Source organism: Sylvia atricapilla, chromosome 22 (genome assembly GCF_009819655.1).
Source record: "Sylvia atricapilla isolate bSylAtr1 chromosome 22, bSylAtr1.pri, whole genome shotgun sequence".
In the NCBI taxonomy this organism is placed as follows: Eukaryota; Metazoa; Chordata; class Aves; order Passeriformes; family Sylviidae; genus Sylvia; species Sylvia atricapilla.
In genome coordinates, this window is record NC_089161.1 from 3,731,719 (window position 1) to 3,753,654 (window position 21,936).

The window sequence follows — 21,936 nt, forward strand, 5'->3', positions numbered from 1 at the left end:
GTTTCCCCTAGGAGGGGACTGACTGGGAAGTGAAGAAGAAGCAAAAGGTGGTTGCTGAAATGAGAGTTTCCTCTGTGACTGAGCCGTGGTGGAGCTTTGGAGGAACTGACCATTCCTTCACCTTTGGTCAGCCCTTTGCAGGCTGCCCATGTCCCCTCACACCTGCCAGACCTGCTCCAGTTTGGTGTTTTCTGCTCCTGTGAAAAATCCCCACACGGAGCAGGCTGGTGGAACCAACAATCCCTGTTTTAGTCAGGTAATTTCCATGGTGTGTGGTGGGCAGCAGAGGAGGCTGCCAGGCTTCTCCAGCCACTGGGATGGAAAGCTGCAGCACCATCAGATGCCACTGTCACCTTCTGGATAGTGTGTACACTTTCACCATCACATGGTTTTTCTCCTTCATTTTTCATGAGAACTGGCATTAGATTAATGGCTAAGCCATGGAAGAAATGTAACGCCATGCCAGTCTGATTTATTGACCACTTAGTGCTGATGAAGCTTCAAACAAGAGTCACACAGATGTTGCAGTTGCATTTTTCTTCATCAAAACCAACGACTTTTTATGTTTAACCACTTGTTGCACGCCCTCTCCTGCTTCCCCCCCAGCAGCAGTGGAGGGAGTTTCTCTGCCACACTGAGGAGGCAGGAGAAGACAAAGAGCCTTGTCCAGGTCAGGGACAGATAGCAGCACCTTCAGCTCGTGTGTGGGGGAAGCAGAGCAACTGCTGAGGCTCCAGGCACTGGGATGAGGGGTGGATTTGCAGCAGGAATGTTTCCAGAGCCATCTCCAGCCCAGTGCAGGGCTCCCCCTGCTCTGTTACAAATGTGGAAGTTACATTTGTATTTTTTCTTTCAGTCTTTCACAACTCTCTTGCTCTCCTGGTAGGTCATCACAAATAGTGATTTGCTACTAATCATGAGTTTTGCAAAACATATGTATTCTCTTCATTTGTTTCAAAACATTTCAGTTCACCAAGTAGATTGGCATGTATGAGATTTGTCAATCTGAGGTGAACTTCTGGGTGTAGGCATAAGGAACAAACCTGTTTCATTTGTGTTTATATTATATACTTTTAAATATAAAAAGTATAAATTCCAGTGCCAGTCCACTGCTGAGGTCCATTTGCTTGTGCTGCACTGAAGCCAGGAAGCCCCACAATCCTGACCTGCCTGGTGACAAATCAGCACTGCCAGGCTGTGAAAAACACAGCTCACCTGAGAGCAAGGTAGGAGCACCTGCAGAACTGCCACATCACCCAGTGCTGTGTCCTTGCTCCCTTCTTTGAAACTTCCCTGGGAGCAAGAGGTGTATTTACATGGAATCTCTGAAGCATATTACTTTTTTATTACTTCATCATCTAGATCACTAATTATGTTAAATTAGCTGATGGAGACTATTTGGGTGTATGGATAATCATTTTTACTCTCTGAACCTCTTCTGAATTATGCACGAGGACTGTGATGTTTCAGACCTCCCCTTTGTAGAACGAGAGGTTGTGATGGTTTTCTGTGTCCTCTGGCTGGCTCTGGCTGGGGCAGATGTGCCCTGTGAAAAGGAAGGTTTTGAACACAGCTGAACACAAAAGGTCCAGTTTGTCCCAGAAGAATCTTGGGAATAGAAGAGCCAACAGTTTTCTTTGCTTTAGCACTTCCCCAAACAGCTCTGAAATAAATTGTTAGCTGTTCTTTACAAGGTTTCTTTGCCTCTTCCCCGTGCAGTACAACTCTTTTAGCACTGGCTGCAAGAATTTGATACTGCTTTCTCACAGAATCTTCACTGACAGTCCGCTGCTTGCAGTTCTATCCATAGAAGGGGAAAATGCAATTCCTGCTTGCATATTTTCCTAACCTAAAAGAGCCTTTCCTCCAGACAGAAGGATGTGTCTGGTTACTGAGGTGTGCTCTGCAGGGCTGCTGTGCTTTTCATGGCCTCCCCACTGCCAGCACCTTCTCGGCCAGCCTGGAGGAGCTGGGAGACGTGAGCAGCTCCCCGTGTTCTTGGGGCTGTGCAGGGAGCATCAGAGGGTCACCCTGCACCCAGCAGTGCTCAGTGCCACCCTGCCCCTGCCCTGGGCTGCTCCAGGTGCAGCTCCCAGCACGCTGGACTTCACTGCTGTGCTCTGCCCATCACAAGTTCCCTCCACAGGTCTCCTTGCTGAAGGTGCTCCTGCTCCAGCTCTCCCCTGGTTTCATAAGCAAGTGCTCCCATCAGCACAACCTGTGCAAGTGGATGATGGGTTGTGTTCCCGCTCCCCCTCGGAACAGGGCTCTAACAGCATTAATGAAACATTAGAGTTTTAATTACACCATTATCCTATTTATTTTTATAAATAATTCCAAAGCAGTCATTAAAGTTTGCGAACTTAGGAGTAAATGACTTAAGGGAAAGAAATCATCTCCTCAATCTTGTTATTATCTATTGAACAATCTCCCTGGGACGCTGTTGGGGAACTGGCGGAGTTGTTGCTGCTGCTGTTGTTAAGATGATTCATTTACTCACAGGGTGGTAACACAGAGCTCGGCTCTGCTCCAGGTGTCAGTGGGACGGCACCGCAGTGCGTCAGAGCAGGGTCCTCCAGCTGTGGGGTCAGCTGTGGGGTCAGCTGTGGGGCAGATGTGGGATCAGCTGTGGGGTCACTTGTGAGGTCAGCTGTGGGATCAGCCTGCAGGATCAGTTGTGGGATCAGCTGTGGGGTCAGCTGTGGGATCAGCCTGCAGGATCAGCTGTGGGGTCACTTGTGAGGTCAGCTGTGGGATCAGCCTGCAGGATCAGCTGTGGGGTCACTTGTGAGGTCAGCTGTGGGATCAGCCTGCAGGATCAGCTGTGGGGTCACTTGTGGGGTCAGCTGTGGGATCAGCCTGCAGGATCAGCTGTGGGGCAGCTGTGGGGTCAGCTGTGGGATCAGCCTGCAGGATCAGCTGTGGGGCAGCTGTGGGGTCAGCTGTGGGATCAGCCTGCAGGATCAGTTGTGGGGTCAGCTGTGGGGTCAGCTGTGGGGTCAGCACCTCTCTGTCCTCCTGCAGCTGTCCTGCAAAGGGCTGTTCCAGTCCCAACCTTCTGCAATTTGCAAACATCTTCAAAAGACAAGGAATTACAGGCTTGTCTTTAAAGAGCCCATTTTTGGGGGGCTCTGTAATACTGTTTGTGAGCCTCCCCTGCTCTCCTCTCCTGCCTTCTGTCACTGGATGGAGAGTGTGGCTGTTCCTGATGTTCTCAGGTGACTTTCTGTATCTTCCAAAAGACTGATGGGGACCAGAACTGATGGAAGAATTGTCTCGAATGAACAAAAGGTCCCTTAAACCAAAGCATACAACCTGGTGTTCATTGTCAGTAGTGTTCACAGGGCTATTGCAAGTATTTGGTGTTGTAAGGGCTGAAAAAGAGGTTCATGCTGAGCATCCCAGTGGAGCAGGAGAGTTGCAAGCAGAGGGCCCTCAGGATGGGGGAAGCCATGTGCAAACTGCCACCTCTTTTAAAGAACAGCTCTTACCTCGGGGAAATCCAGTACAATGTGGGGTCTGATCGTGATGCTTGCTGTCACAGTTTTAATCAGGAAGTTAAATGCAGAGTGCTGGCCCCAGCAACATAACCCTTGCTCTGCTGTCCCTGCAGAACCCAGACATTGTGTTGGTGCACTACCTGAACGTCCCGGCCATCGAGGACTGCGGGAAACCGTGCGGCCCCATCCTGTGCTCAATAAACACCGACAAGAAGGAATGGGCAAAGTGGACAAAAGAGGAGCTCATCGGGCAGCTCAAACCCATGTGTGAGTATCTGCAGCTGGTTTTGCTTCTTTGCTGTATATTTTAGAGTCCAGTGTGTCTCACAGCCAACAACCATCGTGTGAAGCTGTCGTTTGTCCATCTAACTCGTCTTGCATCTGCACACACTTTCTTTCCAATATCAAACACTTCTGGGATATGCATGGTATGAGAACTGCCCAGACTGTCCCCAAAGAGGTCTCCTCTCCACGCTGGGGAGTAATTGTGCCTATGTTCTTACGTGTTCTAGGGCTGTTTGTAGGCACCTGCTGACTTGCAAAGAGCCTGTGCAGTACTGGCAGGTGGATTCCCCCAAGGGCACTCCATGTTTGGGTGGTCACTGTCAGGTCACAGTGGGCTGCTGTAGCTTACAGTGGCCCCATGGGACTGAGTGTTTTGAGTTGAGCAGCATTTCCTGCAGTTTTGAACTATGTAGCCTGAGAAGGCTGCTTAGGTGTGCAGAGTGATGGGGAGGTTTGGCCTCAGACAGGCAGTTCTTTGAACCTCTCTGCGTCTGCCTTGGTGTATAATATTTCCCTTTGCATCACAGTTGTATTGTATGTCTGCCCTGGAGAGCACATTCCAATGTGCACACAAACACCTTTTTGAAATGAAAGAAAAATCAGACACAAAGTGGGTCTATAACCAAGAGAAAATTAACTGCAAAAGCCACAATACCAAATGTGAGTTTGGTACCAGGTCTGCTTCTGTCCCTGCCCCCTGGCCCTGCCTGGATGCTGGTGTCATGCCCAGCCTCCTGTAATTGGAGGTCTCAGCCACGGAGTGCATCCTGTGTCTCTGCCAGCCGTGAGAGATCAGCCTCGTGCTGACTGCAGTGTTGGTAATCTGAGTTTGCAGTCCTTTGTTGCATCCTAAACTGTGCAGGGCCATGTATTCCTTTTCCACACAAAGCTGGAGGGCAGAGGAGGATAGAGAAAATGACACATTTGCCCCTGGGGCTGATTAACTGAGACAGAAATCCAGGATGTTGGTGTAGCTGAGGCTGGACAAGTACCTTAACATTAAACAGGAAAGGAAGCAGCAGGCTGTTAAAAAATCTGCAGTGCATCAAGAAAATTATGTGAAAACTACAACGAACTCGCCGTAAATTTAATAACACTTGGCTCTTTTATGTCTCAGGAGGGAAAAGTGAAATTCTGCACAATTATTCAGAGTATATATGCATGTACACGTCTCTGTTTATGGTTACATATCCTGGGAAACACATCCTTAGAAATGTAGCTACAATAAAAGCTTTGGATTCTGATCAGACCTAGAAAACAAAGAGGACACAGATAACCATGTTCAGGGAACACAGAGGGGCACTGCTCGCCAAGAAGCCATCAGATTTGGTTCCAGTATAGGGTGTGCCATGAAATTCTGGAGCCAAGCACATTAGTTTCATCACATTTTTGCATTAATCACATTCTTTCACAGACTTCACAGTTTGATTGCCTGATGTTTCCAAATTTCTCTGCCCTAAAGCAGATTTGTCAATGGCTTAATCAAAGCGTTGTGCATGATGTCGCTGGTGCAGTGACAGTCTCACCCTTCTACCTGTTCTGTGTGGGGGTTGTTGTTTTTTATTCCTCTGGACTTCGAAGCTGTGTCAGGGTTTTGTTGATTAATTTGTTTTCGTGGTTGTTTTCCATGAGAATTTCTCATTTCAGACAAGTTAGTGATGATTACAGCCAGGGTGTGTGTGGAGGTCCAAGGCCTCTGTACCTGTGCTTCCCATTTCAGACCACTGATGTCATTCAGGATTAAGGGAGAGAAGCTCATACTAGTTCTGACTTTGGGGAAAATGCTTCCTCAATGGTCAGAGGCTGGTGGCAGTGTCCAGCTCTTGACTCACTGACAAGTGCTGTTTGTTTAAATCCTACTCAGCCTGGGCTGGAGTCAGGTGTTAAAACTGTTGACCTCTGTCAGGTATTAAGGTTTTCTATCAGAATGGAGGGTAGCAGACAGTCAGTGGTGTGGCAGCCAGTGGTGTGGGAGCATGTTCTCTTGGCCATGTGTGCCTGGAGAAGTAAAAGCAATGTGGCAGATGGCTGGCAGGGTGAGCAGCATCGGTCCTGGAGTCCAAGCCAGACAAATACATCAAACTGTTTTTCCTGAAATGCAGAGAGACCCTGGCTGCTCTGATCAGGGAGTTTGTTTACATTTCCTGCATCCATAATTCGCTCAGCTCCCTTTTCTTTACATGCTGCCTCCTCCCAAAGTCAGTCCAGGCCTCCAGCAGGTCTCCAGCAGCATCAGGGAGAGGCACCAGCTCCTGGTGCCAGCCTTGTCACCCCTGTGAGCAGAGCGGGGCACTGAACTCTGGGTACCAGGAGGTGGCTTCTGCCCTGCTCCTGAGGGAGACCTCTGAACCCAGAGAGAGCTTCTTGGCTGGCTGCAGGGGTGATGTTTGCTCATTCTGTGACTGTGCTTGCATTGCTGGTTATGGATTAAAAATCCACCTTTTTGGAGTGGCCAGAGAGCTCGGAGAGTTCTGTTGTGGAAACAGCATTAACTTGTTCTAACATAGCTGGTGTGTGAACTAATTAAGAGACTGAAATGAACCCATCTGAACATCCATGAAAGGTAAATGCTGCAGATGCTCTAAGGATTTGAGGTTTTTCTCAACACCTCCAGCTGAGTTGAGACTGTAAATAATTAATTAATCAGCCTCACTTCAGCTTTCCTGGCTTTGGTTTTTTGCTTTAGTTCTGAATCTTTTTGTCACCTGCCTTCACACTGGAACATCCATGACCTCCTGATTGCCTTCTCTGGGACCATCACTGTTGGCTTGTCAGACCTCAGCTGGGCAGTCCTCAGGACTGAAGTGTGTGAGCCTGGAAGCTCATCCACATTCCTGACCTCCCACGAGATGATTCCTTTCTCCTTGCAGGCTTGGCGATGAGACCCCTTGTCTCAGAGGTGTCAGGGAGCCCAGGGAAGGCTGTGACACCTCCGCTGATCCCAACATAATCCAGCTGTTGGGAGCCTCTCAACTGGGTGTCTCAATCAAAAGGGTTGTCACGTGTGTATGAATGCAACTTTTGGGTACATTTGTGTAAAGTGAATAGCTATAATACATGAAAATCCTGCAGGAATGTTGTCCGAGGCACCTGTAAGTCATTTCAGGATGCTGGTGCGAAGAATGAGCGTCAATTTGGCTGGTGTAGCTTTCAGTTCCCCCCCTCCTTGTGCCCCATTACAGCCTTGCTTTGAGATTTCTCTGAACAGATTAGCAGATGTCCTTAGAGGCATCTGGTGGTTAAAGCAAATACAGTGGCAGAATCCATCACAGCAGAATTCTGTATATAAACTCCATATGATCAGCAAATTGTGGGCCAGCTCATGTTGAGGGTTTCTCCAAATCATCCTCTTTTGGCTCTCTCATCCTTCAGCTGGCAAAGTATGACTTACAAGCTCACAGCTGGTGCTACGTTGCAATCCGTGTTCCAGGTCCACTATAATTAAGAGCTATCTTCCTTTCAGAGGAAAAGCTTTTTGCATTTCTCTGCTGTGCAGGAACTGAGGGCTCCTGTTTGTGCCGCCTGCACACAGCCACAGCTGGGCAAGCTGGAATTTCCACGTGTGCCCATCAGGCAATGGGCATGGGGCTGCTCTTGCCTTTTCCCAAGATCCCTAATTGTGTGTCAGTGAATAATTGTGTGTCAGTGAATAATTCTCTTCTCCATCAGGCCTCCTGGAGGTGACCCCAGCCTGCATCCCTGTGTTTCACCACTGGAGAAGGCATCCAACGCCTGTAGCTCAGAGCTAAACTCAAATAGCAGCAATTGGCATTAATGCAGTTTGAAGAATTGAATAGTTGGGGAGTTGTATCTTGGCTTGAATTTATATTCAATTTCAATAACTCTGTTTAAGGATTGGGGTTATATTTCATCTTAAAAGATCAGTTGTACAAAAATGCTGTATGGGATGAATTTTACAATTCCCCAAGCAGTTTGTCTGAGCTCCAAAGTACCCCTTCGGAGTACTGAAGGAATGGAAACTGAAGCGTGCCAGCTTAGCTCAGCTGACCACATTAGAAAGCAATGTGGGTTCTTTAAAAAGATACTGGGTTTAGCATTGCTGACATCCAGTTTTACTGCACTAGTCTGAGTTTTTATTAAAAAGAGAACATGATAGAAGGTGCTAGATAGGTTCTTAGAGGTTCTCACCCACCACCTGGACTTTGAGTGGCCCGTTCACATTGTCTGCATGGGCCAGCATCAGCCTCCTGCTCAGCTTCTCACCTTCCCCCAGCCCTCACTGCTGCAGGTGTGCAGATCCAGAAAGGAGTCCCATGCAAGAATACTTCTCCTCTCCCTCTGAGATCTGCAATGGCCTTTATGTCCCCAGAGGAAGCTTGATCCCGTGCCTAAATGGGCACCTCTGTAGGGAAGCAGTTGTCCTCGTGGGCCAGTTTTACCTACTACAGACAGTCCCACTTTGGCAAAAGAACAAAATTAGGAGCTGTGTTTCAGCTGGAGCCTTTCAGCTGCGTTTGGAGACACAGTAAAAGAATCCCAGAGTGCTGACAGCAATCCAGTAGGAACCCACCATTATCAATAATGGATACTAACTTGAGGAAACCTAAACCAAATATTTTCCTCACCCCCCTTAAAACTTGGGTATTAAACCAGATGCAGCAATTGCTGAACCTCTCTGAGGAGGCTACACCAGCCTTTGTTTCCTCTTCTTCCTTAGTATTTCACCTCTCCTATTAACACTTGGCTGTAGTGAGAGGCAGAGTCAGTCCTAGAGCATCTGCGGAGGTGTCACTCCACATCTTGCTGGCAGTGGGATGGGGAAGCCTGGGGCAGGAGCGGCGGGACCCGCGGGGACACGGGAGCCTTGGGAAGGGCTCGGGGCACTCTCCGTGCAGGCCGTGCTCAGGAGGAATAATTCTCCCCAAATACGCCGAGCAAGATTTATGCTAAAAAAAAAACCCCAAAGCAAACAGACTACGACAAAACCTGGAGAGGAAAAAAAACCAAAAAAAATTAGAGACCTGGAGAGGCTTTGGCGGGCTGTGTGTCGGCGGCAGCGGGACACGCGCTCCGCTTCCCGGGGCCGTTCCTTATCCGCTGGCGCCACCTGGCGGCCGCCGGGCGCCGGTCCCGGGCAGCAGCAGGAGGAGGAGGAGGAGGATGAAGGACGGTGATGATGCCCTTGAGCCGCAGCCGGAGAGGGCGAGGACCACACGGGACGGGCGGAGCGGTGCCGTGCACTCTGTCCGAGCCGCCCTGGGTTTCTCCCGTCTGTCGGCAGCAGCGCCGCTCCGAGCAGCTTCCGAGCAGCCGCGTCTCGTCCTGTCCTGCTGCTCCCCTCCGAGGGACAGCGCTGAGCACCGCGTCCGCCCAGTGCCTGTGAGCATCCCACTGCACGCCAGCCAGCCCTCAAGGAATGGTGTTGTTTTTGGAAGGCAGACTTCTCTTTAAAGACCAGCCCGGAGCAGGAGTCCGTGCAGGACATTAGCATTCAGGGGGTGTCACTGCTGTCCCCAGCAGCGAGGCTCAGGTAAACCTGTCCTTCACAGCCAGGAACCAGTGGAAATGGAAGGCTGGAAAATCAAAGCTCAACTGTGTGTGGGCGTCTGAGTATGAAAGGATAAATCTAATGGAAATATCCTTCAGCCAAAGTGAGAAATCAAAGCAGGGCCTTTACTTCTGTCCGCAGAAGCGCAGTGGGAATGGAAGGGACAAGCTGCCTTTTCCAAGTGACCATCGCCATGGAAACACCTCTCGGTGTCAGCACTTGGAGCAGGATGTGGGCAGCAAGGCAGCACGGGGCACCTGGACCAAGGACCTGCTCACGCTCCAGCAGCACTTTGGGGATCTTTAAAGCACTTTGTGTGGGTCAGGAGTGGCTGAGGGCAGGACCTCTGACACCGGGGTCTGCAGCAGGGTCTGGAGATACATCGGGAGGGAGAGGCAAACAGAAACCTGACCTTGATGATTCTAGGTATTTTAGCTCTATCCAACTCACCAGTTTCATGTGTGTGAAAAACTAGTTCCACACTTTTTTAAAAAAATGTGTAAGTATAATAAAAATTGAGAAAATACAGGAATTAGGAGACAGAATAAGCGAAGCCTCTCAGTCGAGGGGGCTTCACAAGGTCAGCCCATAGCCCACCTCACCCTTTTAGGACTTCTGTCTTTAAGGAGCGCTGTGTTGAATATTCAAAAGATGTTAATCAAACATTCTTCTTTTGATTAGTTTTAAGTATTTCCGATTATCTTATCCAATAGATTTATTTTGTGGGTGGCTCTGCTCAGTCTGGTTACATGGGTGTAAATTTTCTTCTGAAGTTCTCTGGGTTTTTTTCATTTTGATAAGAAAACAGAAAGTTAACAGGTTTTTTATGAAGGGTCACAAGGTTACCTCCTCTCTCATAACTTCTGGCTTGGTGGTTTAGATGTTACAAAGAAGAGATAAAAAAACCCACAAAAAACCCCTCAGCCTTAACTCTCTGGTAGAATCAGAAAATACACATTCATTACTCTTCTAAACTCTTATTAATAAAATATAATACAGTGTAACTATACATATAGTATAACACTATCAGAAGGTAATTTTTACTGCCTTTTCTTCAAAAGGGGGAAAAGAGAAGAAAGGTGGGAGCCCAAGCTCATGAAGAGAGATTGGAGCAGCATTAGCCCTCTGAGTTGTGGACCTTCCTCCAGCCTCACTTCTCTCCTTTGAGCACCCAGTGCTGCACCAGTGACTGCCTGGCTGCACTGCCTCGTGCTGCAGGCACTGTGCACAGGGTGTGTGGCAGGAGGAATGTGTTGCTGCTGTAATGCAGCAGCTTTTAGACCCCTCCTGCTATCACTGAAAAGGAAAGTGTTGAAGCAGTTCACAGCTTTCATTTTAAATTATCAAGAAATGCAGGAGGAGTCTGAACAGGAATCCGGATTAAAATCCTTTCCGGAATTTCTGTTAAGCTTCAGACATTTTTTTTCCCCTTTTATATTCATATATTATGGCTATATTTAATCAAACATAGTTCTACAGTGGTTTCACTTCTTGAACCACTAAGAAGCAAGAAGAGTATGTGTGTATGCTTTTTATTAGCCTTCCTTTCATAATGCACTTTCTTCCCTATAGAAATCTCCTTTCCTGCTGATTCATTATGTGTCAGGAAGCCAAGCGTGACATGTTAAAAGCCATCTTGATAGTGTTTGGTATTCAGTACTAACAATTCACCAGGCACAGGAGTCTTTCTTTAAAAGAGGGAGGAAGAAAATCTGCATATTGGATGTGCCAACATAGTGGATAATTTGCATTAAGCATCCAGACATTCTTTCTTTGCAATCTGTCACCCTTCACTGGCTTTTTATTTTATAACCTTCGTAGCACATGGGGAACATAAGTACTGAAAAAAAAGTGGCACCACGTGGACAGAAGCTGGAGGCAGAACCCTTTAGGATCAGCTGGGTCAGGGCTGGAGAAGGACCTTTCCTCTGCAGCAATTGATCCTCAATAGGACTTTGCTATGCTGGAAGAGCCTGAAAATAATAGGCATGGTTTTCTAAGTTCCCAGCTATAAAGCTGTCCATTATGCCTTAGCTCCTAGCTCACAGCTTGATTCAGACTTAAGAACCATCATCCTGAATACACAAACCCCGAGCCATGATTCACTTTCCAGACTTGCCCCCACCATGTGCTGCTCATCCCAGGATTTAGCAGCAGTAGGGAGCAGCTCTGCCATCCTGTAAAAAGGATGTAAAGCTGTAAAACAGGCTTTCTGTACCCAACAACACGGACACCAGCCCACTTCTTCAGCAAAGTGTTTCTGAAGTAACCAGAAATTACTTAATGCAAAGTTTCTCAATAATAATTACAGTTCAGCAACTTTATGTTGTGTAGCTGAATGATCCAAAATACTCGACTGCATTTTAATCTCACTGACAATGTATCTTTTGTAAAATTGCTATTTGAACATCACTTGTTAGACATAATATCACTGGTGACAGAACAATGCATCTTAAATAATAAATTGAATGTGAGCAGAGGTAGTGAAGTGGCAAGCGTGTCTAACTTAGATGTAATAACAGAGACTGAGTGTTAAGAGGAAATCCAAAACTGTGAATGTACTAGAAAGCAAAATCTGTTGGGTACGATAACAATAAATGTGGTCATCAAGCAAACATAGAGGGACTTATTACAAAACTATCTGCAGCACTTTAAACAGTGGTATGGGGAAGAATACTTATAAACCTGATTTACAGTATTTCTGCAGGTTATCCAGCCTGGCCAATAGCAATGTGAATTCTGCAGTATAAAACTAGATCAGGATGAGATGCTGTTAGGCAAAGTGACATTAGTGGATGATGAGGCAATACAGCAACAGGTGACAAAAAAAGCAACAAAACTGCTTCAGAGAGCAGCTCCAGGAGCTCTGTTCCACCAGCTGCGTGTGACACACTCAGTGAGCAGCATCAAAGAGGAGAACAGCAGACTGTTCACAGGATATGCTGCCCTTGTGACCACAGTCATTAGATGTCACAAACATCCCTTCATCTGCTTCTGATCTCCTTGCACAATGCTGCTTTTGGCTTGTGCCCCAGCCTCTGGCTCTACAGGAGCATCAGCCCAACCTGCTGTTGCCAGGATTTCATCCCTTCACCACGCAGGGATCTGTGTCTTTACTGTGAAGCCGAAGTCCATGGGACTTTCAGCTTTGATTCTGTGTGTTCTGGTTTAAGGATTTTACAACACAACATGCAAGGAATGTGCCTTGATAGACTATGCCAAAGACACTCCTGAGAAGGAGCTGCCAGGCACGAGGACGCCTTGGAAATGATGTTGTCACTTATGAGCATTTTCCAAAATCTGCACATGAGCCGTGGTGCATTTAAAGGATAAATAAATAATATGTACATATATATTGCTCAGAGAGACATTAAAGGAGACAGAAGATGCCTTGAGTCAGTTATTATGGATAAAATATTTTGTAAGTGCCATTTCCATTGTAAGTCAGGTTGCAAATATCACTGTTATAGGAAATTCTGCAACTAAAATATTCTATGAGGGCTTCTTTATTCAAATCATGTATCTGCATGCAGTCTAGCATTCTTATTTAAATAGCTAACAGGCCCAGAGAGTTCCCAAAGGCTTCAGTTTGCAACATGTTCTGTAACATCACCCACCTGTCCGTTTTCCCAAATTACTAAAAGGTCATCCAAGTCTGAGGAGGAACTCACACAGTGTCTGTTAGTCACTCCCAAAAAATGAGTCAGCCTTCACTGCTGCTACCCAGGATCTGACAATGAAGACCTGGCAGAAAGTTTGCATTTGCTCTTACTCTGGTGTACTCTGTTACTCTTGGCTGCTGATTTTACTATAAAGCTGATTTTGTTTTCATATTAGACAGAAAAAGATCCCAAAACACTCTTTGGAATTACACTGCTTTGCTCCAATGGAACCAAGTCTTTTGTTGCTTTTGGGTTTTCAGTGAAGGCTGCCAGCACTACAGAGGGTCATTGCAGGTGCAGAGTCCCTGTTAGACTGAAATAGAGCCAGATACTCTACTGAGGAATTTTTCCTCTATATATACCTAATTCAGGAATTGCCTTTGGAAGCCCGTTGATACCAAGGAGCAGAGAATATAAACCATTATCCATTACTGTTGCTTTTCATAGGTCTCCTTTCAGTTCTGACAAAAAGCAGCAGGAGTGGATTTCTGCTGGTAATTTGGAGTGGCTTTTGATAGTTTTGGCGTGATTGTGCAGTTTCTGATGAGAAATTTTACTCTTCTCTTTGCAGTTCATGGCATCAAGTGGACATGCAGCAATGGCAACAGCAGTTCAGGGTTCTCAGTGGAACAGCTCGTGCAGCAGATCCTCGACAGCCACCAGACCAAGCCCCAGCCTCGGACACACAACTGTCTCTGCACTGGTACCTTGGGTGAGTACCTTGGGAGGGCACAGAGTGACTCAGCTTCATCCAGGCTGGGAGTGGAGTTTGTAGTACTGAGCTGATAAAAATGCTGTCTCATGAAACACTGGGACACAATGAACTAGGAGTTGAGAGGAGAAGTCCTGAGCATAAAAAGATGCAGCTGGAACTTCTGGGGAAAATGTCGATGCTTTCTAATAAATGCAGTCCATACATGAGCTGCTCAGAAAGGTATATTCTCTTCTACATGCGGAAATTCTGTTACCAAATCCTCAAAATCCAATGTTCTTCCAACTTCACCCTCTGAATTCCTTGGCCTTTAGCTCACTTTTTTGGAGAAGTGCTCAGGTGGTTAACTGCAAGGTATCACTGAGCTAAGACAGGTCTCATTTAGGTGTCATGAAAACACAGATCTCTTTCCTGTTAAAGAGGATGACCTTGTTTTGGATGACACTACAGCAGCAAGAAACAGCATCCTTAGTGTTAGCATTTCCCACAGACGGTGGGAGGCTAAGTGATTCACTTTCCAACTCATCTGCTTTGTAGCTGCTCCTTTCTAGCACTTTGGTCAAACAGAGTATATGACACATTAACTAGTCTTTAGCAAAACTTATAAAGGAAAGTTGTCAGTGCTTCAAAGGGTTTATTTTTTTCTGCTTTTCTTGAGCAGTTGCATTATACAATCAAGGCTTAAATAAGATTGATGACCTCTGAAATACCTGAGTTTGGATTAAAATTCACCCCTTAAGGCTCAGCATTTGATCCAGGCTTGCAGATCTGAACATGAATCCTTTTATTCTTCCCTTTGATGTTTTGTCTTGTGCTAAGTCTGCTCAGTGCTTTTTAACATAACAGTATTGCTTTGTTTTGTAACTGGCTTGCACATTGACACACACATTCCCAATCCCTTACTGTCATCCCCAAATACAGCAGCATGAAAGCCTTTCCCTTGTTCCTGTTCATTTCTATACCTAGGAGAATAGAGAGATTTAATATTGTATTTAGTCTCAAAAGCGCTATCTTGAACTACTTTAAGTGACCTCATTCAAATCTTGAACACATAATAGAGAAGTTCCCCTTCAAGGGCAAGCAGCAAAAGATTTAGCAAATTGCAATGGCTACATGGATGCTTTATGTTGCCCAGAAGATGGCATTTGTAATTGTAGCCATGAGCTGTAGCCAGGAGGCTTCTTTCCCCCCTTCAGTCGTTCTACAGTTCTGTAATTAATGTTCTTGCCTCATTCTAGGGAAAATTAATCAATTAAGGAAAGAAGCATCAAAAATTCATGGGCTGCTGTTCTTTAAACAGCAAAAGCAGTCCCTGTACAGAGTTTGTGACTAAGGTGCTTTTGCAGACAGAATTGTTTTTCATCCTGCCTGATTACAAGCTGTCAGGAATGCAGGTGATGTTACCTTTACAGGCCAGTAAAGGTGCTGGCTGGTTTAATTCACAGAGGATTTTCGTCTAGTGGCCCTTGCTTGAATATTCTTCAGCAGCTCCAGAGCTGTGTATTCTGTGTGCTTCTCTCAGAGCACAATGTGTCTGTCAGCACAGGAATGGCTGAGAGTCAGAGAAACACATCCCCATCCTTATGGGACGGCAAGAAAGCTTTGTATGGCTAATGGGTTACTTCTTTAATAATTTGATTGGCAACTGTAAGACACAGTGATGACAGGAAGATGTGGGCTACAGTCTAGGCAGCAGGGGGATGCCAGGGACAGGGGCACGATGTGGCATCTGTCACCTCCAGATTACTGGTCAGCATCCGTGCCCCAAGATGGTTGTCAAAGTTCCTGACATCACCCAGCAGAGAGAGGCAAGCATTTGTGTTCCAGAGGCTGAGGTCTTGTCCATGGGGGCAGATAGAACAGGGCCCTGTGCCACAGCTGACAACAGCAGCACTTGCTCTGCAGACTTTGCACTGAGATTAGGCACATTTAAATAACTCTGAAACTTGTCACAGATCTGAAACTGCCTGATCGGGGCAGAGAGGAATGGGGCAGGTGCTGGTTGGGGTTGGGCTGCCCGTGTGCCTGTTGGGAGGTTGCTGTCATTGCATGCAGTGGATCTGTGCATTAGACAGGACCTGTACTTCTGGCACTGGTGAGAAATTTATTTCCAAGGTCTCTCCTGCTCTCTTGTGTGTACTCACTCACTATCACACATCTGTGCACAAGCATAGCTGTCCCTTGCTACAGCCATGAGATAGACAACTAGCATTGTCCTAATTTTGAATTTACTGAACGGCAAATACTGTTGTTTTCTGACACAGGGGCAGGAAGCAGTGTGCATCACAAGTGTAACAGTGCCAAACACCGCATCATATCACCAAAGGTTGAACCAAGGACAGGTGGGTACAGCACCCATTCAGAGGTACAAAATAACGATGTCTCTGAAGGCAAGAATGAGCACAGTCATGGCAAGGCCTCCAGCCGAGAGAAGAGGAACGGCAAAGTGGCAAAACCAGTGTTGCTCCATCAAAACAGCACTGAGGTTTCTTCCACCAACCAGGTGGAGGTCCCTGACACCACCCAGAATTCTCCTGTGTCCATCAGCAGCGGGTTAAACAGCGACCCAGATATGGCAGATAGCCCAGCTGTCACTGGTGTGTCCAGTATGGCTGTAGCATCAGTTATGGGAAGTTTGTCACAAAGTGCCACCGTGTTTATGTCAGAAGTCACCAGTGAAGCTGTGTACACCATGTCACCCACGTCTGGCCCAAATCAACACCTTCTGTCCTCAGATGCAGCTGCACAAGGACTGGTACTTGCTGTGAGTTCAGATGGACACAAGTTTGCTTTTCCAACAACTGGCAGTTCAGAGACCTTGTCGATGCTGCCCAGCACTGTCTCTGAGGAACTTGTGCTCTCCACAACTTTAGAAGGAAATAGGAAAATTCCAGAAACCACCATGAATTTTGACCCAGACTGTTTTCTTAACAATCCCAAGCAAGGGCAGACTTATGGTGGAGGAGGTATTAAAAGTGAAAGCATCAATACCAACATAAGGCAGTCACCCACAACAGAACGTAGCTTCAACTTCAATACAACCCTCACAAAAGAAATTAAAACTGAGGACACATCTTTTGAACAACAGATGTCCAAAGAAGCATTTTCCTCCACTTCTGCATCTAACACTCTCACACTCAGTACTGGTTCAGGTTTACTTCCATCTGGAGGAGGTCTGAGCCCAAGTACCACCCTGGAGCAGATGGACTTCAGTGCCATTGACTCCAACAAGGACTATTCTTCCAGCTTCAATCAGACCGTCCAGAGCCCTCACGTCCATCAGACCCCTTCCCCCAGCTTCTTTCTGCAGGATGCCAGCAAACCTCTTCCCCTTGAGCAGAACACTCACAACAATTTGAATGACACAGGTAGCTCATTTGTGAACACGTTAGGAATCTCCAGTGTGAAAACAGAGCCCTCGTCCCAAACCACTTCCAACTGTAACGGCACAGTGGAAACCAGAATAGAGTCCACCTCTTCTCTCCAGCTCATGCAGTTCCAAGCAAACTTCCAGGCTATGACTGCAGAAGCTGAAGTTCCCATGGAGACCTCCCAGCAGGCAGAAGGAAATGAAAATCTACTTAAATCAGGGGATCTTCAAGCCTGCAACACAGAACACTACTTGCAGCCTGAGGCCAACGGGGGTATCAGGAATGGCAACAACCTCCCCATCCTCCAAGGAAACATGGTACAAGGACTCTATCCTGTGGCCCATCCTAGCTTAAATAACTCCTCCAACATGGAGCTTAACTTAGACCACTTTGACATCTCCTTCAGCAACCAGTTTTCTGATCTAATTAATGATTTCATATCTGTAGAAGGTGGGAGCAATGCTCTGTACGGACACCAGCTGGTGTCAGGTGACAGTGCTGGACTGTCTCAGCCTGAAGACAGTAACAGAGCCACATACAACCAGGCCGAAATGTGCATTCCTTGCTGCAGCCCTCAGCAAGCCAACATGCAGCTCAGCAGCACGGAGAACGGAGCCAGCACCATGGCATACATGCACGTGGCTGAGGTGGTCTCGGCAGCTGCAGCACAAGGCACTTTGGGCTTGCTGCAGCAGAGTGGGCGCTTGTTCATGGTGACAGATTATTCACCAGAATGGTCTTACCCTGAGGTAAGTCCAGGGCTTTTACTCACTGATGTTTGCTGCTTTACCTTGTTTAAAACGGAACTATTTTGTTAAAGCTTTGAAAAGGCTTTTAAAATATTTCTCTCCGAGTCAGAGCATTCAAGGCCGCTTGCATGTCTGAGTGTACTTTTAATTAAGCACTTCATTATCCTGACAGGGCCCTTTCTTCACTTAGGAAGCATCTGAACAGAAAGGTATTGTTTCATTGAAAGCCAAGTCTTTCCCAGATGATGGCTTCATGGTGCTACCCAGGCAGAGAGCAGTAGAGTTTGCAAACTGGAGCTATTCCTTAAATTTGTCATTGATGTTCTAGTAAAATAATTCAAGGCCTGCACAGCCTTAATGAGTTCAGCATTTCCCTCCACCTCACTGACTTCCAAAATCAGTGACATGCCCCATAAGCTGAAAATGGCAGCAGCACAGACCTTGCTGATATGAAGGAATGCGTGGGGACAGAGACTGTTTGAGCCACTAACGGGAAGAGAAGGTTATTTTGAATGTTTTAAAAAGGGGGTTTTGTTTTCCTAGGCCCGGCCTTGGGGCACTGTTGTGTCTGTTGGGAGTTGTGCAGTAGCTGCTCAGGGCCAGTGTCGCTGTCCCCGCAGCGCTCTCCGCTTCTCGGGGGAGCGCGGCCCGGCCAAGGGCGATGGGGCCGCGGCCGGACATTCCGCAGCGGCTGCGGGCGGGGAGAGCTCGGCAGGACCGGGCCGGTACCGGGGGCACCGCACCGGGCGGGGAGCGGAACCGGGCGGGGAGCGGCACCGGGCTGAGAGCGGCACCGGGCTGAGAGCGGCACCGGGCTGAGAGCGGAACCGGGCTGAGAGCGGTCCTGGGCTGAGAGTGGCACCGGGCGGGGAGCGGAACCGGGCTGAGAGCGGCACTGGGCTGAGAGCGGCACCGGGCTGAGAGCGGTCCTGGGCTGAGAGTGGCACCGGGCGGGGAGCGGAACCGGGCTGAGAGCGGCACTGGGCTGAGAGCGGCACCGGGCTGAGAGCGGTCCTGGGCTGAGAGTGGCACCGGGCTGAGAGCGGCACCGGGCTGGGAGCGGCACCGGGCTGAGAGCGGCACTGGGCTGAGAGCGGCACCGGGCGGGGAGCGGAACCGGGCTGAGAGCGGCACCGGGCTGAGAGCGGCACCGGGCTGAGAGCGGAACCGGGCTGGGAGCGGAACCGGGCTGGGAGCGGAACCGGGCTGAGAGCGGCACCGGGCTGAGAACGGCACCGGGCTGAGAGCGGCACCGGGCTGAGAGCGGCACCGGGCTGAGAACGGCACCGGGCTGAGAGCGGCACCGGGCCAAGGGCAGCACCAGGCGAGGAGCAACCCGGGGCTGAGAGCGGAACCGGGCCGAGAGCATCACTGGGTGGGGAATGGTCCCGGGCCGAGGGCGCAACCGGGCGGCTCCGTGCCCCCGGGTGGCTCCGTGTCCCCAAGGCGTCTCCGTGTCCCCAAGGCGTCTCCGTGTCCCCAAGGCGGCTCCGTGTCCCCGCCGCCCGTGCCCGTGCCCCAGGGCGGCTCCGTGTCCCCAAGGCGTCTCCGTGTCCCCAAGGCGGCTCCGTGTCCCCAAGGCGGCTCCGTGCCCCCGAGTGGCTCCGTGCCCCGCCGCCCGTGCCCGTGCCCCCGGGAGGCTCTGTGTCCCCGCCGCCCGTGCCCGTGCCCCTGAGTGGCTCCGTGTCCCCAAGGCGGCTCGGTGCCCGTGCCCCTGAGTGGCTCCGTGTCCCCAAGGCGGCTCGGTGCCCGTGCCCGGCCGTGTCGCTGCCGGCGGCGGCCGCCCGAGGGCAGCACGGCCCCGGGAAGGGGCGGCGGGCGCGTTCGCCTCTCCCCGCCGCGGCCTCGCCTGTCACGCTCGGGTCTTTCCATTTCTTTCCTCGCAGGGAGGAGTAAAAGTCCTGATTACCGGCCCGTGGCAGGAAGCCAGCAATAATTACAGCTGTCTGTTTGATCAGATCTCAGTGCCTGCATCTTTAATTCAGCCAGGGGTACTGCGCTGCTACTGCCCAGGTAAGGAGCGCTGCTCTCACATCTGGTGCTTTCAGAGCCTCATCATGTCATATACACGTACAAAAGTGAATAGGCATCCAGATGATTTTCCTTTTGAAAATGGCATCCAGATGATTTTCCTTTCCTTTGACCAGTTTAGTGTGAGAACAGCAATTTGGCATCTTGATACATCGCAGCAAGTACTATTTAGAGTCTCTGAATTAACTTTAAAATAATTACTTGGAATAATTTATAATAATTTTAAGCATTTCTTTCATTTTGAAAGAGCAGATTAAAGAGTAGCTGTTACTCAACATGTACTCACTGCTCTGCTGACTCGATTTGCCTACATTTTGCCTTTTGCTGCTTACGGCATGAGAACCCCTCTAACATCCCCACCGAGATTTTCAGTAGCGATGGCCCTCAGTGTATGACTTCAAGTGGATGCAGAATAACTTGGTTTCATTGCTAGGCCTCAGCTTTTCCCTGGAAATGCAGTGAGGCTGCTCAGTCTTTAGAAATACATGTGATTCTGCCTTTTGCCAGAACAACCCATTAGATGACTCTTAAGCTTAGAATCTCCATGTTTGAATATACCAACTGGTATTTTGAACTTTTGAATTGTCTGCTCACAAAAATACTGTTCAGCACCCCATCTCTTCACCTGCCTTCAGCCCAACACTTAGCACATGGGATATCTGCAGGATAATTCCTGTCTGGGGGGTTCTGCAGGGAGTTCTCTGTCTTACAACATGTGCTTTTCTTTTAGCTCATGACACTGGGCTTGTGACTTTGCAAGTTGCCTTCAACAATCAGATCATCTCCAATTCTGTGGTATTTGAATATAAAGCCAGAGCTCTGCCAACCCTGCCTTCCTCCCAGCATGACTGGCTGTCCTTGGACGGTAAGAAGCTTGGGATATTCCTTAAGAAAGCTGAGCAAATGTAGAACTGTGAATGACAGAGCAGCTTCTGGTGGGGAGGGATGGAGCAGGGCAAGTTTGTCCTGACGGGAAGGGCTGTGGGAATGTTAATTAAAGTCCTCTCACTGAAAAGTCTTATTAGTTCTGTTGGTGTGAACAAAATCTTGCTGCCTTTTATAGGTGACAAAGGGGTGGGGTTTTTTGTCAGAATAGAAAGCTGATCATACTGCCCAGTTTCTAGATGGACAGAAGCATTTACCCTGGAATTGTCTTTCCTGAGAACTCTGAAACTTGAGCTTCTGTAGAAAAATGTGTGTTTATTTAAGCAGAAAATTGGGAGATAATGAGGCATGTACCAAGGGGACATGCTAAAGAAGTTGGGATGGTACCACTTCCAAAGAGCAGCGTGGAGACACAGAGCACTGGGAGCACTGTGGGTATGCAGAGTGAAGAGGGGTTTGTGATGTGGCTGCAGAGACACAGTTACAAACAGAAATAGAACTGGCTCTTAACAAGGAGGTGCACAGAGTCCTGTGTTCGGCATCAGAATCGAATTTGCTTGACTTGTGTGGATTTTAAGAGTCTGTAGGTGCTTTTCATGCTGCTGCTGAGGCCTCCTGCTGCCTGTGGAGTGCAGCTGATAGTGTGTGATGGTGATTTATACTCGGCTGTTAGCAGTCTCTCTAGGACTGGCATGCCAAGTGGGTAGATTTTGAATCCCTTGTTTGACAGTTCCCTCAGTGCTGCTGAACCCGGAGGAGCTGAGAAGGTGGCTGTGAGTGCTGTGTCTGGTGTCCCTGCAGTTCCTCTAGGTGCTCTTGGTTAGCAGCCCAGCTCTCAATTAGAGGTTGTTATGCTGTGGTGATGGTGGAAGGGAGGGGGACTGCAGCACTGAACAAACTAGGGCATTGCTAAAAGCGAGGGGAAAAAAAAGGTAAGAGGACCACTGCATTGCAGAGGCCCTTCAGGGAAAAAGACTGAATAATTAGACTAACCATGACTTATCCAAAGCCTCTGCCGTGATGCGCAGTGCTCCAAAGGGAGCAAATTACACTGTTATTTAAAGGACCAGCTACATCTTCTCATTTACTGTTAGAGAGCAAATGTTAGCTCAGCCAGCCAAGGTAAAAACTAATGTGAGCTGATTCTATCAATTGAATAAATACACAAATCCCTGACTTCTCTGTTTGCTTTAATTTCCCTGCTTAAAATCCTTGCCCTTCTGACAGTTACA

At 48.3% G+C, this 21,936-nt stretch overlaps 1 protein-coding gene across 8 annotated transcripts in view; it reads left to right on the forward strand.

Moving 5' to 3' along the window:
* CAMTA1 (calmodulin binding transcription activator 1) overlaps window positions 1–21,936 on the forward strand; it is a 235,428-nt gene that overhangs the window by 175,535 nt on the left and 37,957 nt on the right. For all 8 annotated transcript variants that reach the window (XM_066334262.1, XM_066334263.1, XM_066334269.1 and 5 more), the window contains 5 exons: window positions 3,614–3,767; window positions 13,528–13,668; window positions 15,933–17,788; window positions 19,675–19,801; window positions 20,550–20,684. In XM_066334262.1, coding sequence (XP_066190359.1) covers window positions 3,614–3,767; window positions 13,528–13,668; window positions 15,933–17,788; window positions 19,675–19,801; window positions 20,550–20,684 — 2,413 coding nt within the window. The remainder of the gene's footprint in view (window positions 1–3,613; window positions 3,768–13,527; window positions 13,669–15,932; window positions 17,789–19,674; window positions 19,802–20,549; window positions 20,685–21,936) is intronic.